This window comes from Phascolarctos cinereus, unplaced genomic scaffold (genome assembly GCF_003287225.1).
Source record: "Phascolarctos cinereus isolate Bilbo 61053 unplaced genomic scaffold, phaCin_HiC Scaffold_3;HRSCAF=262, whole genome shotgun sequence".
Classification (NCBI taxonomy): domain Eukaryota; kingdom Metazoa; phylum Chordata; class Mammalia; order Diprotodontia; family Phascolarctidae; genus Phascolarctos; species Phascolarctos cinereus.
In genome coordinates this window covers 89,897,919-89,912,811 of record NW_027555736.1, presented here as the reverse complement: position 1 = coordinate 89,912,811, position 14,893 = coordinate 89,897,919, and the positions used below count along the sequence as shown (strand labels likewise).

At 38.4% G+C, this 14,893-nt stretch overlaps 1 protein-coding gene across 2 annotated transcripts in view; it reads left to right on the top strand.

The window, feature by feature from the left end:
* The window catches only part of DENND10 (DENN domain containing 10), a 32,175-nt gene extending 20,418 nt beyond the window's left edge, over window positions 1-11,757 (top strand). For both annotated transcript variants that reach the window (XM_020988204.2, XM_020988203.2), the window contains exons 8-9: window positions 6,331-6,425; window positions 10,240-11,757. In XM_020988204.2, coding sequence (XP_020843863.1) covers window positions 6,331-6,425; window positions 10,240-10,416 — 272 coding nt within the window. In that variant the 3' untranslated portion in view covers window positions 10,417-11,757. The remainder of the gene's footprint in view (window positions 1-6,330; window positions 6,426-10,239) is intronic.
* The last annotated feature ends 3,136 nt before the right edge of the window (window positions 11,758-14,893 follow it).

Here is a 14,893-nt window from a genome sequence, read left to right as displayed (position 1 = left end):
AGGTATTTATTCTTACACAGAAAAGAAACACAAAATGAGCTCTTAACCAGCTTTTTTTAAAAAATTAATTTATTTTGAGTTATCAACAATCACTTCCATAAGCTTTTGAGTTTTAAATTTTTCTCCCTCTCCCTCCCCACCTCCCTCCTCAAGATGGAATGCAATCTGATATAGGCTATACATATACATTCCTATTAAACATATTTTCACATTAGTGATGTTGTAAGTAAGAATTAGAACCAATAGGAGGAACCACCAGAAAGAGGAAACAAAACACAACAGAAGAAAAAAAAATAGCAAATAGTATACTTCGATTGGCATTCAAACTCCATAGTTCTTTCTTTGAATGTGGATAGCATTTGCCATCATGAGACCCTTGGAGATGTCTTAGATCCTTGTATTGCTGAGAAGGGTTAAGTCTATCAATATTAGTACCTAACTGATTATGTTATTCCCTTCTTGAGCCAAATCTGAGAGTAAGGTTCAAACAATGCTCATCTCCTTCTTTCCCTCTGCTGTAATAGGTTTTTTGACTTTTCTGTAATTGTAATTTACCCTTGTCTGCCTCCTCCTTTCCTTTTCTTTCCGTACGTTTTCTTAGATCAGATTAATCCACTTACTTGGATCCATTTAACCCACTTGATTAGATTTTTTTTTATCATTACATCAAAGTCAACTAATATCCCCCTCTTTATGTATGCCCCTTTAACATGGCATAATAACAATACAGTTCTCAAGGGTTACAAGTATCATCTTCCCTTGTAGGAATGTAAACAGTTTGCCCTTATTAATAACATGTTGTTTCTTTCTGTCCTGTTTACCTTTTTATGTCTCTCTTGAGTCTTGTATTTGAAGATCAAATTTTCTGTTGAGCTCTGGTCTTTTTAAAAAGTAGGAAGGTTTGGAAGTCCCCTATTTTGTTGAATATCCATCTCCTCCCCTGAAAGATCAAGCTCATTTTCACTTTGTAGTTGATCCATGGTTGTAATCCAAGCTCCTTTGCCTTATGAAATATTGTATTCCATGCCCTACAGTCTTTTACTATAGAAGCTGCAAGGTCCTATGTAATCCTGACTGTGGTTCCATAATATTTAAATTGTTTCTTTCTGGCTGCTTGCAGTATTTTCACTTTGACCTGGTAATTCTGGAATGTGGCTACTATATTCCTTGGCATTTTTCAGTTTCGGATCTCTTTCTGAAGGTGATCAGTTGATTCTTTCTATGGCTATTTTACCCTGTGGTTCTAGGACCTCAGGGTAGTTTTCCTTGATGATTTCCTGAAAGATACTGTCCAGGCTCTTTTTTTCATAGTGATTTTCAATAATTTTTTAAATTGTTTCTCCTGGATCGATTTTCCAGGTCAGTTGTTTTACCAATGAGGTATTTTACATTTTCATCAATTTTTTCATTCTTTTGTTTTTGTTTTATTGATTTTTACTGTCTCATAGAGTCCTTAGCTTTCATTTGCCCAACTCTAATTTTTAACAAATTGTTTTCTTCTATTAGATTTTTACCTACTTCCCCATTTGGCTAATTGCATTTTTTAGGGACTTGTTTTCTTCAGTGTACTTTGTTTCCAATCGGCCAATTGTATTTTTTTAAGGACTTGTTTTCTACAGTTAATTTTTATCCTTCTTTTTCTAAGCTATTGACTCTCTCTTGCTTATCTCTTATTGCCTTTCCCATTTTTTCTTCTACCTCTCTCATTTGACTTTTAAAATCCTTCTTGAGCTCTTCCAAGAAGGCTCTTTGGGTTCAGACCAGTTCATATTCCCTTTTGAGGTTCCAGATGTGGGTTTGTTGACAGTGTTGTCCCCTTCAGAATTTCTGCCTTGATCTTCACTCTTCCCATAATACAAATCTGTCATTTGTTTCTTTTTGCTCATGGTGTTTGCTTATTTCCTGGCCTTTAAAGATATTGAGCTCTCTTGCTGGGGATCAGAGGGCACTGACCCAAGCTTCTTGTGTTGGGGGCCTAGGGCCTGGTCACTGGCTTTGTGTGCTGGGGCCTCAGATGCTGACAGTTGGAGGCTATAGGGTTCTGGCAGCTTACCTGGTGTTGGGCTGGAATCAGCAAACACTGGAACTCTAGGGGTAGGCTTAGGTAGGGTGGCTCCTGGAGATTTCCTGCTCACTCAGGCCTTTCCTTCCTTTCACTTTTTTAGCTCCTTTCAGATGGATGTTACAGGATGTTTATCCGCCTGGGGCCTCTTGGAGCGCTGCTTCCCTTAGTTGTTTTGTTTTGTTGTTGTTGTTGTTTTGGTTTTATTTTGTCTTTTTTAGGCAATTGGGGTTAAGTGACTTGCCCCGGGTCACACAGCTAGTAAGGGTCAAGTGTTTGGTCTGAGGCCAGATTTGAACTCAGGTCTTCCTGACTTCAGGGCTGGTGCTCTATCCACTGTACCACCTAGCTACGCCCTGCTTCCCTTAGTTTTGCTGAGGCACTTTAAGAGCCGGTTGCTGTCAAATGCCGAGGCACCTGGTGGTTTTCCAAGCTGGTTTCCACCGGTTCCCTGCCCTCACTGAGGCACTTGAGGGTCTTGGTGTTGGTGTTTGCCTGTTCCACCATCTGGGTTTCAGGATGTCCTCCTGGTATTCTGAGGTGGGGCTTTCCGAGAGCTTGCTGGGACGCCTCCTGTTCTGTACTGCTCTCCTTCCCCCAGGGCTAGAGGGGCCTTTCCCATTAATCCCTCAAGCAAGCTACCTGGGCTACTGGACTTCTGCACCTCATCTTTCTTCTGGTTCAGCTATTCCAGGGTTTTTCCTAGGGCAATATTTTCTGGGCTTTCAGAGGTTAATAAGGGAAGATAAGAGGGACTTAACTTCTTACTCTGCCATGTTGGCTCCTGGAAGCAGAAGTCCCTCTCATCAGCTTGTGTTAACAGAAAAATTTAGAAACTTATAACTCTTGTTGTGCTCAGTGTGCATTGACAGAATCTTACATGAGCAGTGGTAGTAACTGCTGTTGTATTCTGTTGGGATGTTGAGACATAAGACCATAAAAATGTAATTCAGTTACCAGGACTGTCCACATTCCCCACTTCTGTATTAGGCATGTCAGATTTCACCCTGATTCTGCACCAGCCCATCACAGTTGGTGTCTTCTGGCAAGCCAGGCCAGGATGGGGCTGGTTATCCAGCTAGAGGTCATCTTTTCTAAGAGTGCTGTGGTAGTTACCAGGAACTTCTTCCCAAGAACATCTGGCAATCACTAATGACCCAAAAATCAGCAGGCCATTTAAGCTTACAAGGTTACCTGAAAGCTTGGTCGTGGTCATCTCAAGAACTACCTGTGATCAGGTAAAGGGACACAAAATAGCCAGAGGTTCAGGCTTAAGCTCACCTTACTGAGCTCCCCTTCTTTGGATGCCTCATGGAAGCAATCAACTTGATGACAGGGTGGAGAAGGACAAGCCTTCCTTCACTGGACATGGGAAGGTCCAGAGTTACAGGATGCTGACAAAGCACATGTGGTGGGAGGAAGCTGGCAAACAAGCTCTGTGTATTCTTAGTGTAACATTGGTTACACGTCCAAAATATTTCTTCTTCAGTAATATAGCCTAGTTAGTAGAATGATGCTGATGGTGCCCAATGAGTGTGAATGCAGGAAACCTGAGATTAAGCAGACTTCTCTTAGAGTGATAAATTCAGGCTCATCAAATTTTCTGGTTACCTGAGGATTAAATAGAAACATCTAATAAAATAAAGGTTTTGGTTTGGTGGGTTTTGGTTGAAGTTTTACTCCGGCAGCTTCTGGGCATGAGAATTAAAATCTTTTAAGTTATTTCTTCTTGAAAAATCATGGCTAAATGAAAGTCAGAAAAACATTTGGGACCACTTGAGTTGCTGAAGTGTAACACCCAGGATTCTCCTATTAACTTGGAACTGTCTGGTTCTATGAATATGTTATCCCAGTTGGAGTCAACAGGACAGCATTTTGTTATAACTGTATTTGGAGTGAAATACCAATGTTTCATAGTTAGAAGGCAAGAACATGCATAACTGAACTGGTTCCTGTTGATTGTTTCCTCCTGTTTTTAGGGGGCTTTTGTGCATTGATGGCATAGTATGAACTCTACAGAGCTGAGAAGAAATGTGTCTTTCATAACACTCTTGCCAGCAAGACAATTTTAACAGCATAAATTGTGCTTGTAAGGTAATCAGACTGATTCCACAAGGAGCACAAGGACCGTATCTCGTTGTTTTAGAGCTGTGCTCCATGTAGTAATATTCGAGAGCCTTAGCTTGGTTTTATTTTAAGAAACAGAGAAAATGGGGCTTTCGTACTGACAGCAAGCATATTTTTTTCTTTGATTGTACATGGGAAGTCATGCAAAGTATATTTCCATATTATTTATGTCACAAAAGAAAACACACAGACACAGACACACACACACAAATAAAGAAAGTAAAAAAATATGCCTCAATCTCCTCTCAGAGTTCAACAGTTCTCTCTCTGGCACTGGATAGCATTTTTCATCATGGGTCCTTTGGAATTGTCTCGGATCACCGTCTTGATCAGAGTAACTAGATCTTTCACAGTTGACCTTCCTGTAGTTCCTGTAGCAAAACTGTAGTTTTGCTGTTAACTGTGTACAATAGTCTCCTGGTTCTGCTCACTTCACTTTGCATCAGTTCATATAAAACTTCCCAAGATGAAATCATCCTGCTCATTTCTTGTAGCATAACAGTATTCTGTCATGATCATATACCATGATTTGCTCAGCCATTCCCCAATTGATGGCTGTCCAATTCTTCGCCACCACAAAAACATCTGCTATAAATAATTTTGTACATTTTTTATCTCTTTTTTTTTATATATATAGACCTAGTAGTAGCAGAATTGCTGGGTCAGAGGGCATGCACAGTTTTATAGCCCTTTGGGCATAGTTCCACATTGTTCTCTAAAATGTTTAGACCAGTTTACAACTCCACTAATAGTGCATTAGTGTACCTGTTTTTCCACATCCCTTCCAACATTTGTCATGTTCCTTTTCTGTCATGTTAACTAATCTGCTAAGTGTGAGGTATTATCTCAGAATTATTTTAATTTGCATTTTTCTAATCAGTAGTGATTTAGAGAATTTTTTCATATGACCATTGATTTGATTTCTTCTTCTGAAAACTGCCTGTTCATATCCTTTGACAACTTGTTTAATTTAGGAATAGTTGTTATTTTTATAAATTTGGCTTAGCTCCTCATATAGTTGAGAAATGAAGACTTTATCAGAGAAACTTACTATAAATTTTTTCCCTCCAGTTTCTTGCTTTCCTTCTAATTTTGGCTGCATTGGTTTTATTTGTGCAAAACCTTTTAAATTTCATATAATCAAAGTTATCCATTTTACCTCCTGTGATCCTCCCTGTCTCTTGTTTGGTCATAAACTGTTACCTTATCTGTAAATCTGACAGGTAAATTGTCTCATGCTTCCCTAATTTACTTATGCTGTCACCCTTTATATCTAAATCATTTATCTATTTTGACCTTATCTTGGTATACAGTTGTGATTCAATGGTTTATGCCTAGTTTTTGCCAAACTGCTTTCCAGTTTTCCAAGCAACTTTTTGTCAAATAGTTAGTTCTTGCCCCTACAACTTAACTCTTTGATTTTATCAAACAGTAGATTACTGTGGTCATTTACCACTGTGAACTGTGTACCTAATCTATTCCACTGATCCACAACTCTATTTCTTAGCTAGTACCCAGTTGTTTTCATGATTACTGTTTTTAAATATAGTTTAAAATCTTGGTATTGCTAGGCTGGCTTCTTTCACATTTTTTTTCATTGATTCCCTTGATATTCTTGACCCCTTTGTTCTTCCAGGTAATTTTGTAAAATTATTTTTTCTAGGTCTATAAAATAATTCTTTGGTAGTTTGATTGGTATGGCACTGAATAAGTAAATTAACTTAGTTAGAATTATCATTTTTATTGTATTGACTCAGCCTACTCATGAGCAATTAATATTTCTCCAATTCTTTGAATGTGCCTTTATTTGTGTGAAAAGTGTTTTGTAATTGTGTTCATATGGTCCCAGTGTTTGCAGCAAGCATATGTTTGAAGAGCCAACTAATTTGTATTTTGTTTTCCCTTCAATTTTGACATGGAACACATGCATTACTTCCTAGCATGGTATTATTTTTCTGTGATAGCAAAAGTCTTTGTGGTTGTTATTTGTATTTTGAAAGTTTCCTTAACTACTTGTTATGTTTGTAGACATAAGAGATGATTATTTCCCTTATATCTGCAAACATAACAAGTACTTAAGGAATCTTATTCTGCAAATTTCCAAATCTCTTCCTGACATTACTATTTTTGGTATATCACAGAAGCCATGACAATGGGGAAGCTACACAAAGAAATTGGTCAACTAATTGTTCAATCTGCAGAAGACCCAGAAAAGTCAGACAGCCAAGTGATTAAGGTAATTCTTTGATTCTCTAAATCAGTCAATCCACAAACACTTTAAAGTCTTCTGATGTGCTAAGCAGTGCAGAAGCAGAGGAGGAGAAGAAGGAATAGTGAGAGAGTGAGGAAGAAAATTAGGAGAGAATACTGGGAGCATCAAGGAAGAGAGAGTGGTTCACAGTGTCAGGTGCCGCCAAGTGTAGAGGAGGATAATGGGTGAGGAAGGGCCACCAGGTTTGGGTTTTTAAAAGGTCATTGGTCATTTGGAAGGAGTCATTTCAGAGGAATGTTGAGGTTAGAAGCTATGTTGGAGAGGGTTTAGGAGATAAAGTGGAGGCACTGCATGTAGATGGCCTTCTCAGTGAGCTTGGCTAAGAAGGAGGGAGGTTAGCAGGGATGGAGGGATCTGATGGGGATCTTTGAGGATGGAGGAAATTGTGTGGCCTGGAATAAAGGATGAAATAGTAAGGAATGATGTCGGGGGTTGTGAGGTGAAGGATGGGCAGGTGAGAAGAGGAGAAAAAAGTAGTTCTTGATAGCCTTGATTTTTTTTTTCTCGGCAAAGAATGATGCAAAGGCCTCAGGTGAGAAGGTTGGGGGAAGGGATGCTGTTTGAGGAGAGATGAAAAGAGATTTGGAGTAGCCATTGTGGAGAGTAGGATAGAGAAGATAGTCAACAAACATTTATTATAGATGCTTGCTATATGCTAGGCACTATGCTGAGTATTGAAGATACAAAGACTAGCAAAAACGTGGTCCCTGTCTTCAAGGAGCTCACATTCTAATGGGGGAAGCAACATGCATATAAGATAGTGGAAGTGGAAGACAACTTCAGAGGGAAGCTCTAGCATTGGTGAGGGAGAGGAGCCTACCAAAAGGCTCCTTGCAGAAGCTGAGATCTGAACTGAGTCTGGAAGGAAGCCGGGAGGTGGAGATGAAGGAGCTCAGGCCAGACACGGGGCTGGGAGGTGGAGTGTTGTGTTCAAGGAACAGCAAGGAGGCCCACGTGCCTGGTTTGTGGACAACCTGGAGAGCAAGAGCGAGCTCAGTGAGGAGAGGAGTGACCTGGTCAGCGCTGTGGTGATGATGGGTGAGAGTGGGGAGAGAACTAAGAGAAGAAGACCAGGTGTGAAGCAATGGAAACATGTCCCAGGGCAGCAGCTCTGAGACTAGAGAAAAGAGATATCCTGTGATGACAGGAGCAGTGGGACTCGGCTTGTTGATTCAGTAAGATTGGCCTATGTGTGGGGAGTGGGGGATAAGATTTAGGTCTGGCTTTGGATGACCAGGAGGATGATGGTGGTACCCTCCACAGCAATAAGGAAGGTCAGAACTGCAGGGATGCCCGTCAGTTGGGGAGTGGCTAAACAAATTGTGGCATATGTTTATGATGGAATATTACTGTGCTGTAAGAAATGATGAGCTCGATGATTTTAGAAAAACACAGAAAGACTTGCACAAATTAATAAAGAATGAAATGAGCAGAACCAAGAGAATGTCATATACAGTAACAGCAATATTGTTTTTTTCTGTAATAGTATTTTATTTTTTTCCAGTTACATGTAAAGATAGTTTTCAACATTCATTTTTGTAAAATTTTGAGTTCCAACTTTTTATCCCTCCCTTTCCCTCTCCCCAAGACAACAAGCAATCTGATATAGGTTGCACATGTACAGTCATGTTAACGCATTTCCACATTAGTCATATTGTGAAAGAAGAATCAGAACAAAAAGGAAAAACCGTGAGAAAAAAGAAACAAAGAACAACAAAAAAGTGAAAATAATAATCTTCGATCTGCATTCAGACTCCATAGTTCTTTCTCTGGATGTGGTTAGCTTTTCTATCATGAGTCTTTTAGAATTGTCTTGGATCATTGTATTGCTAAGAAGAGCTAAGTCTATCATAGTTAATCATCACAAAATGTTACTGTTGCTGTGTATAATGTTCTCCTGGTTCTGTTCACTTCACTCAGCATCAGTTCGTGTAAATCTTTCCAGGTTTTTCTGAAGTCTACCTGCTCATCATTCTTATAGCATAAAAGTATTCTATTACAATCACATGCTACAATTTGTTCATCGATTCTCCAATTAATGGGCATTCCTTCAATTTCCAATTCTTTGCCACCACAAAAAAAGCTGCTATAAATATTTTTGTACACATGAGTCCTTTCCCCTTTTTATGATCTCTTTTGGATACAGACGTAGTAGTGGTAAGCAATATTGTTTTGAGAACAACTTTGAGTGACCAAGTCATTCTCTTATAAATACCCAAATTAAATGCAAAGGTCCTATCTCTCTCTCTCTCTCTCTCTCTCTCTCTCTCTGTCTCTCTCTCACACACACACACACACACACACACACACACACACACACACACACACACATTCCACTTTGTTATGGAAATGCTTGTTTTACTTCTTAAGTTCAGAATTTTAAAAAAAGGAAAGTTCAGAAAAAGGGAGTTTTTTGAGGGAGGATTGCAGTTAGGGCCTACTACTTAAGTAAAGCATCTTGAAATAGAATTTTCCACTCTTTTTACATTATCTCCTAGCACTTTGTAAATATGACACTAAGCACAATGCCATTAAAGAGGACCAATTCCCTAGGTAATTTGTTTGTTGGGCAATTGACCCAGGGGTGTTAAAAGTGATATTTCATAGCATTATGGTGGGAGTTGGTTGTTATATATTAATAACATTATTACAATGTAGTGGTCAAGGTAAATGTCACATAAGATATGCCTAAATAGTCAAACATTGGTGAATCTATAAGTTATCTGCATTCTTTTCTTCTTCCTTGCCTACTCCCAACCTCCCCTTCCCTGATTGGCTGATTACTTTATGACTCAATTAGAAAAAGTAGATGAGGAAGAAGAAAGGAAGTAGAACTGGTTGTTCTCATTTTATAGAAGAGGAAAATGAGACCAGGAGAGGTTGAGTGTCTTACCTAAGGTCTTACATTTAGTGGGTGTTGAAGGTAGCACAGGAATCCAGGTCTTTTCTGACTCCCCACTCTATCATTTTTGCCCCATACTTAACGCCTCTCCAGATTATCCTCCTCAGATTACCTACCATGTATTTACTTGTCTGTGTACATGTTATACATCTCCTCATGGGAGTGTAAGCTCCCTGGAGGGCAGGAACTGTTCTGTTTGCCTCTGTATGCCAGCACATACCCCAGCATCTAGCCCACTGGAAGAATTTAATACATACTGGTGGAATTTCTCAGTCACAGGACCTGGAACTTGACTATATAGAGCCCCAAGCTGGTCCATAGTCTAAACAGAAAACCCCCTTATTCCATTCAGTGCTAGTCACAGGTCAAATAAATATATTTAATTCTTTGCATGCATGTACACTCCCCCACACCCCAAGTACACACATGAACCCACATACAGACCCTAAACACCCACACACATGACACCACAAGCACCCCCCAAGTGCACACACAAGCGCATGCACATACGCACATCTTAGTCACACACAGGTACATGCATATATACACACCTCAAGAGCACATGCACAGATGTGTGCATACACACATACACACACACACACACAAGTATATACACACCCTTCCCAAGCATATACACATATAGGTACACATATGTACACCCACCCCAGGAACACATGCACAGACACACACACACCCCAGTACACACGTGTCACACACACACACACACACACACACACACACACACACACACACACACCCAAGCACATGCACACATCCAGTATCCTCCAAAGTTGCCTCCCAGCTGTTAACTTTGGTAAAGAATTTGGGCCTCAGTTTTTTCAGTTCTAATGTACATATTTCTTTCTTCTGTTAAAGGATATTTCACTTAAAACAAGAGAAATCTTGGCCAACCTGGCATCATTTGCAGAAGTTTCTGATGATGGAGAGAAACCAAAACTCAGCTTTGAGTCACTGAAACAAAAACGATTTCCACCAGCTACAGAAAATTTTCTGTGTCATCTTGCAGCTGCTGAACAAATGCTTAAAATCTGATTCCACAATAGACTGTACAGCTGATGGTCGGCATGAAGCTCTCCTTCACTATGATGATCCACTAATGTCAAATTCTAAAAGTAGCGAAGGAAAAATTCTATTTTTAATGATTTATTTGAAAGTTTTGACCTTTGATTTGTAATACACTGATGCGCCTCTGGAAACACTTCTCATTTTCTCTTTTCTCACTGTTTTATAAAGTCAGTAGAGTTGAACAAAATGGTGAACTACCCCACATAATGTGACCACTTGGATCCTGGCATAGGAACAAAACTAACAGATGCTTTTCAAAGTTACAGAAAACCAGAAAGCCTTCAATTTAGTAATATAGAAACAGTCCAGTTTATCTCATTACATAGCCATAATAATAATAATGGTTTATTTTCAGTAAGCAGCCTGAAATTTTGCTTTGTAATCTTCTGCGAAGAACTTGACTTCCTCATGAGGACCTCTACTTTCTGAGCCAGACAAAGAAATTCTGTAGAATTGTCTCAAAGATCATTAAAAAGACACTGCAGGAGCACTTTCTTGTATCAAAAAGTCCATTTTCTTGGCCTTTGAGCATTTTGCCTGTAATATTGGGTTTGCAGAGATTTTATACTTAGGAGTAGACAACTTTAGTAGTTCATATTTATACTGTTAGGGAATTAAGCATCTGGCTTCCTAAAGCCATCAGTATACTTCAAGTAACCTTGTACTAGAAATACTCCTGGGGGAATCTGTATATCATACATAGATGTCTGTGTGTCAGAAATAACTTTTATAGTCAATAAAGAAGTGTGAGAATCACATCTTTGCTAGAGCCAAAACTTAAGGGAACTATTTTAAGGATTTCATTATAGGTAATTTGGTTATATGGCAAAGCAACTATCCTTGTTCATATACTATAATTTTCTTTTAATAATCGGAAAATTTTAAAAATCTCCAAGTTAGCATGAATGTTCAGACTATGTGTGCCAGTTATTTTGTTTAATGTGGTCATATATTTGCTTTTTCTTAACATAGCACTGACATCTTAAGAATCCTTGCCAAGAAATAGACTTCAGTAAGGAATTTAGTTAAAGGCTTCTTTCACTTTCTTCTGAGTGTTAGAAGGCTAACGTTAATCAAACGTTTCTTTGTTTTTCATTTTGGTCTTTAAATTGAAAGGATGTTTACTAAGGGGAACCAAGTGAAAACTAAATCTGCACTTTATAAAAATGCATAGCATGAATAACATGTTTATTTTGTGTCTATTTTGTTCTGAGTCCAATTTGCTACTTATCAGTTTTTAAAACCACAGATTCATTATATTGTTAAATGCAATTATTTTTGATACTTGATAAAGATTTGGGTGGTTGACATCTCTCCTCCCTTTCATTTCTTATTAACTCTGACTAGATGTGGCACCGTGAGCAGAATTATTGAAAAATTGCAACCAATTAGCAAAAAGAATACTTAAATTGGACAATTAAAACCTTATCTCTTGGTTTATTTTGTAATTTTATTCTGTAAATTATACCCCCCAAAAGTTGGGATTTGGAATAATTTTTCCCAGAAGTCTCCACTGCAATTTCAAATCAGACCTTTTCTCTTTCAGAAACAATAGCAGCAAAATGTTAATGTTTCCACGTATTCGCTTTTTTATCAGCCAAAACCTACATCATTTGAACATTCTATACATTCATAGTGTTCTCTTTATTTAACTCCATTTTAGTAGAGTCATCACAGTATCATATTCCAATTTTTTAAATTTTTTAATTAATTTATTTTTATATTTCAAGATTTACTTCCATAAGCTTTTGAGTTTTAAAATTTCTTCCTCTCCCTCCCTGCTTCCCTCCCCAAGATGGCATGCAGTCTGCTATAGGCTCTACATATATATTCCTATTAAACATATTTTCACATTAGTCATGTTGTAAAGAAGAATTAGAACCAATAGGTGAAACCACAAGAAAGAAGAAATGAAACAAAACAGAAGGAAAAAAAGAGCAAATAGTATGCTTCAATCTGCATTCAAACACCGTGGTTCTTCCTCTGGATGTAGATAGTGTTTTCCATCATGAGACTTTTGGAGAAGTCTTAGATCTTTAAATTGCTGAGAAGAGCTAAGTCTATCAAAGTTAGTTATCACACGATGTGGCTGTTACTGTGTACAACGTTCTCCTGGTTCTGCTCACTTTACTCAGCATCAGTCCATACAAGTCCATATTCCAATGTTTTAATAAAGTGTAAGGAAACCAGATGATCCTGGTTTCTCAAAGGTCATGTTAGTGATGCTAGCCATGCTACAAACTCTGGTGGATTCTAGCAATCTATCAAGGCTTCAGGTATGGTCTTGGAGACAGACTGTTACCCAGGGATAATCCCAGGTAGGTTCAGAAAGGCTCATAACAAATAGATTGGCTAATTAAGTGATGAATTCTTTGACCATATCACATGGAATTCATACTAGAATCAGCTGTTTGTGTGTAGTCAGATCAGCTAGTTAAAAGACAAGAACAAAACCCTTGGAGAATTAGAAGAAAGGTAAATATGAAAAGACACTATGAACAATTAAAGCAATTCTATTCAGAAAAGCCATTGATGTCCAAAAATGGAAAGTGGAAAAGGCTATAACTATTTTTGGTAGAAATTTAAGCAGTGAAAAACCACAAGAAGACCAAAAGGGCCAGGAAACCACCATAGCCAATCCAATCCAATAAACATTTATTGAGCACCTACTATGTGCCAGGAATTTGCTAACCACTGGGGATACATTTAATAAAAAGAAAGCCAGCACATACTCAATAATTTTGACATTTAGAGGGAAGTGGCAGCCTAGAGCAGCACCAGTTTTAGGGTACAATCTCATTTGTAAAACACTGATAGCATGGTGTACTGGTGAGAGCTGGCCTCGGAGACCTGAGTTTAAATCCTGCCTCTGACACATACTGGCAAATCACTCCACCTGACAAGATCGCTAGGCAATTCTAAAAGACTGTAAGTTGCAGATTAAGGTGCTGTGCAGCATTTGTTGAGGGAATTTCTTCATCCTGGAGTTGCCTGTATAAGTGAAAGCACCAGTTAAATCCAGTCCCTATACTGGATAGTTGAGCATAATTGAGGTTGATAGAAGATAATTGAAGCATAGTTGAGACCAATATCATGTCATAAAATAGCAAAGAACAGGAGAAGTAAAAATGAGTTAACAGAAAGCTTTTCAATGCATTCAACTAATTTCTATCATACTCAGAATATTTATATATTAGCAGGAGGAGAAAAGGTGATGGAATAGATTGGTTAACATTTTTATAGCAATCTCCCACATGAGGGTCCCAATGGCCCTAGGTGCCTCCAATACTTTGTACTGATTTTCCATTTATTTATATGTTTACATGTTATAGACTAGACTATAACCTCCTTGAGGACAGGAACCATTTCATTTTGCATCCCCAGTGACTAGCAAAGTGCCTGGCACATAGGCACATAATGCCTACTGATTGATCAGCCATCAAAGACAATGAAACCATTTGGTTTCACATTTGGATCAAATACCTCAGTCCCTAACATGCTTTATGAGAAGATGAGCCAGGTCAGACTAAGAATTCAGAGAAAAATATCTGTGCTGGAGGAAAGACTGATTTGAAAACACTGGAGAATCATTTTGCCAGGTCTATCAGGGAGAGGATAGCAAAGGACAGAAATCATCATGGATAATATTTACTACCCCAAAAAGATGATTGAAAGGACATATAGTAATTGCTGGCCTATACTCTTACTTCCTTATCTTTACAAAATCTTTGTGAGACTGACCTTCACTCAGTTGACTTAATGGTACAAAGAATACAAGATGCTATTTAGATAGCTTCAGACATTTATAAAACACTTTCTATGTGCCAGGTCCTGTGCCAAGGACTAGGAGTACAAAACCAAGGAAGACAAACCTTTGCCCTGAAGGACATGGCTGGGATGTGGCTTAAAAACCTGATTCTAGCCAGGATAAGGTAAAAGCTCGCTTAACAGAGGTCAGTGGCCTGGGTGGAGTCCAAAGATGGGAGGTGGGGAGATGGGAATGATGGCTGGAATGGAGGCAGCATGATAGGGGCATGGACAGGAAGTGGTATGGAGGCCTGGCTCTGGTAGCTGTTCGGTATTTTAAATGATTTCCAGCTATTCCTTGACACAAAACTTCATTTATTTAAAAATAAAAGTTTTGCAGTTTTGCCTTTTGTACTGCATGTTATTTTTACTTTAACTTTTCCCTTTCTTGAACACTTGCTTATAAGAGAAAAAAATTTAAGGAAAATCAACTAACACACTAAGTACGTATCTATCCTATCTTCCACATCTGTCATTCTTCACTTCTCTACTTAAGGAGTAAGATATGTTTTATCATCAGTTCTCCAGGACAGAGGTTAATTATAATTAGAACTTGATCACTTTTCAGTGTTATATGTATTTTACAATATTTAGGCACTGTGTACAGTATATCATTCTCCCTGGAATTTGCAAACCT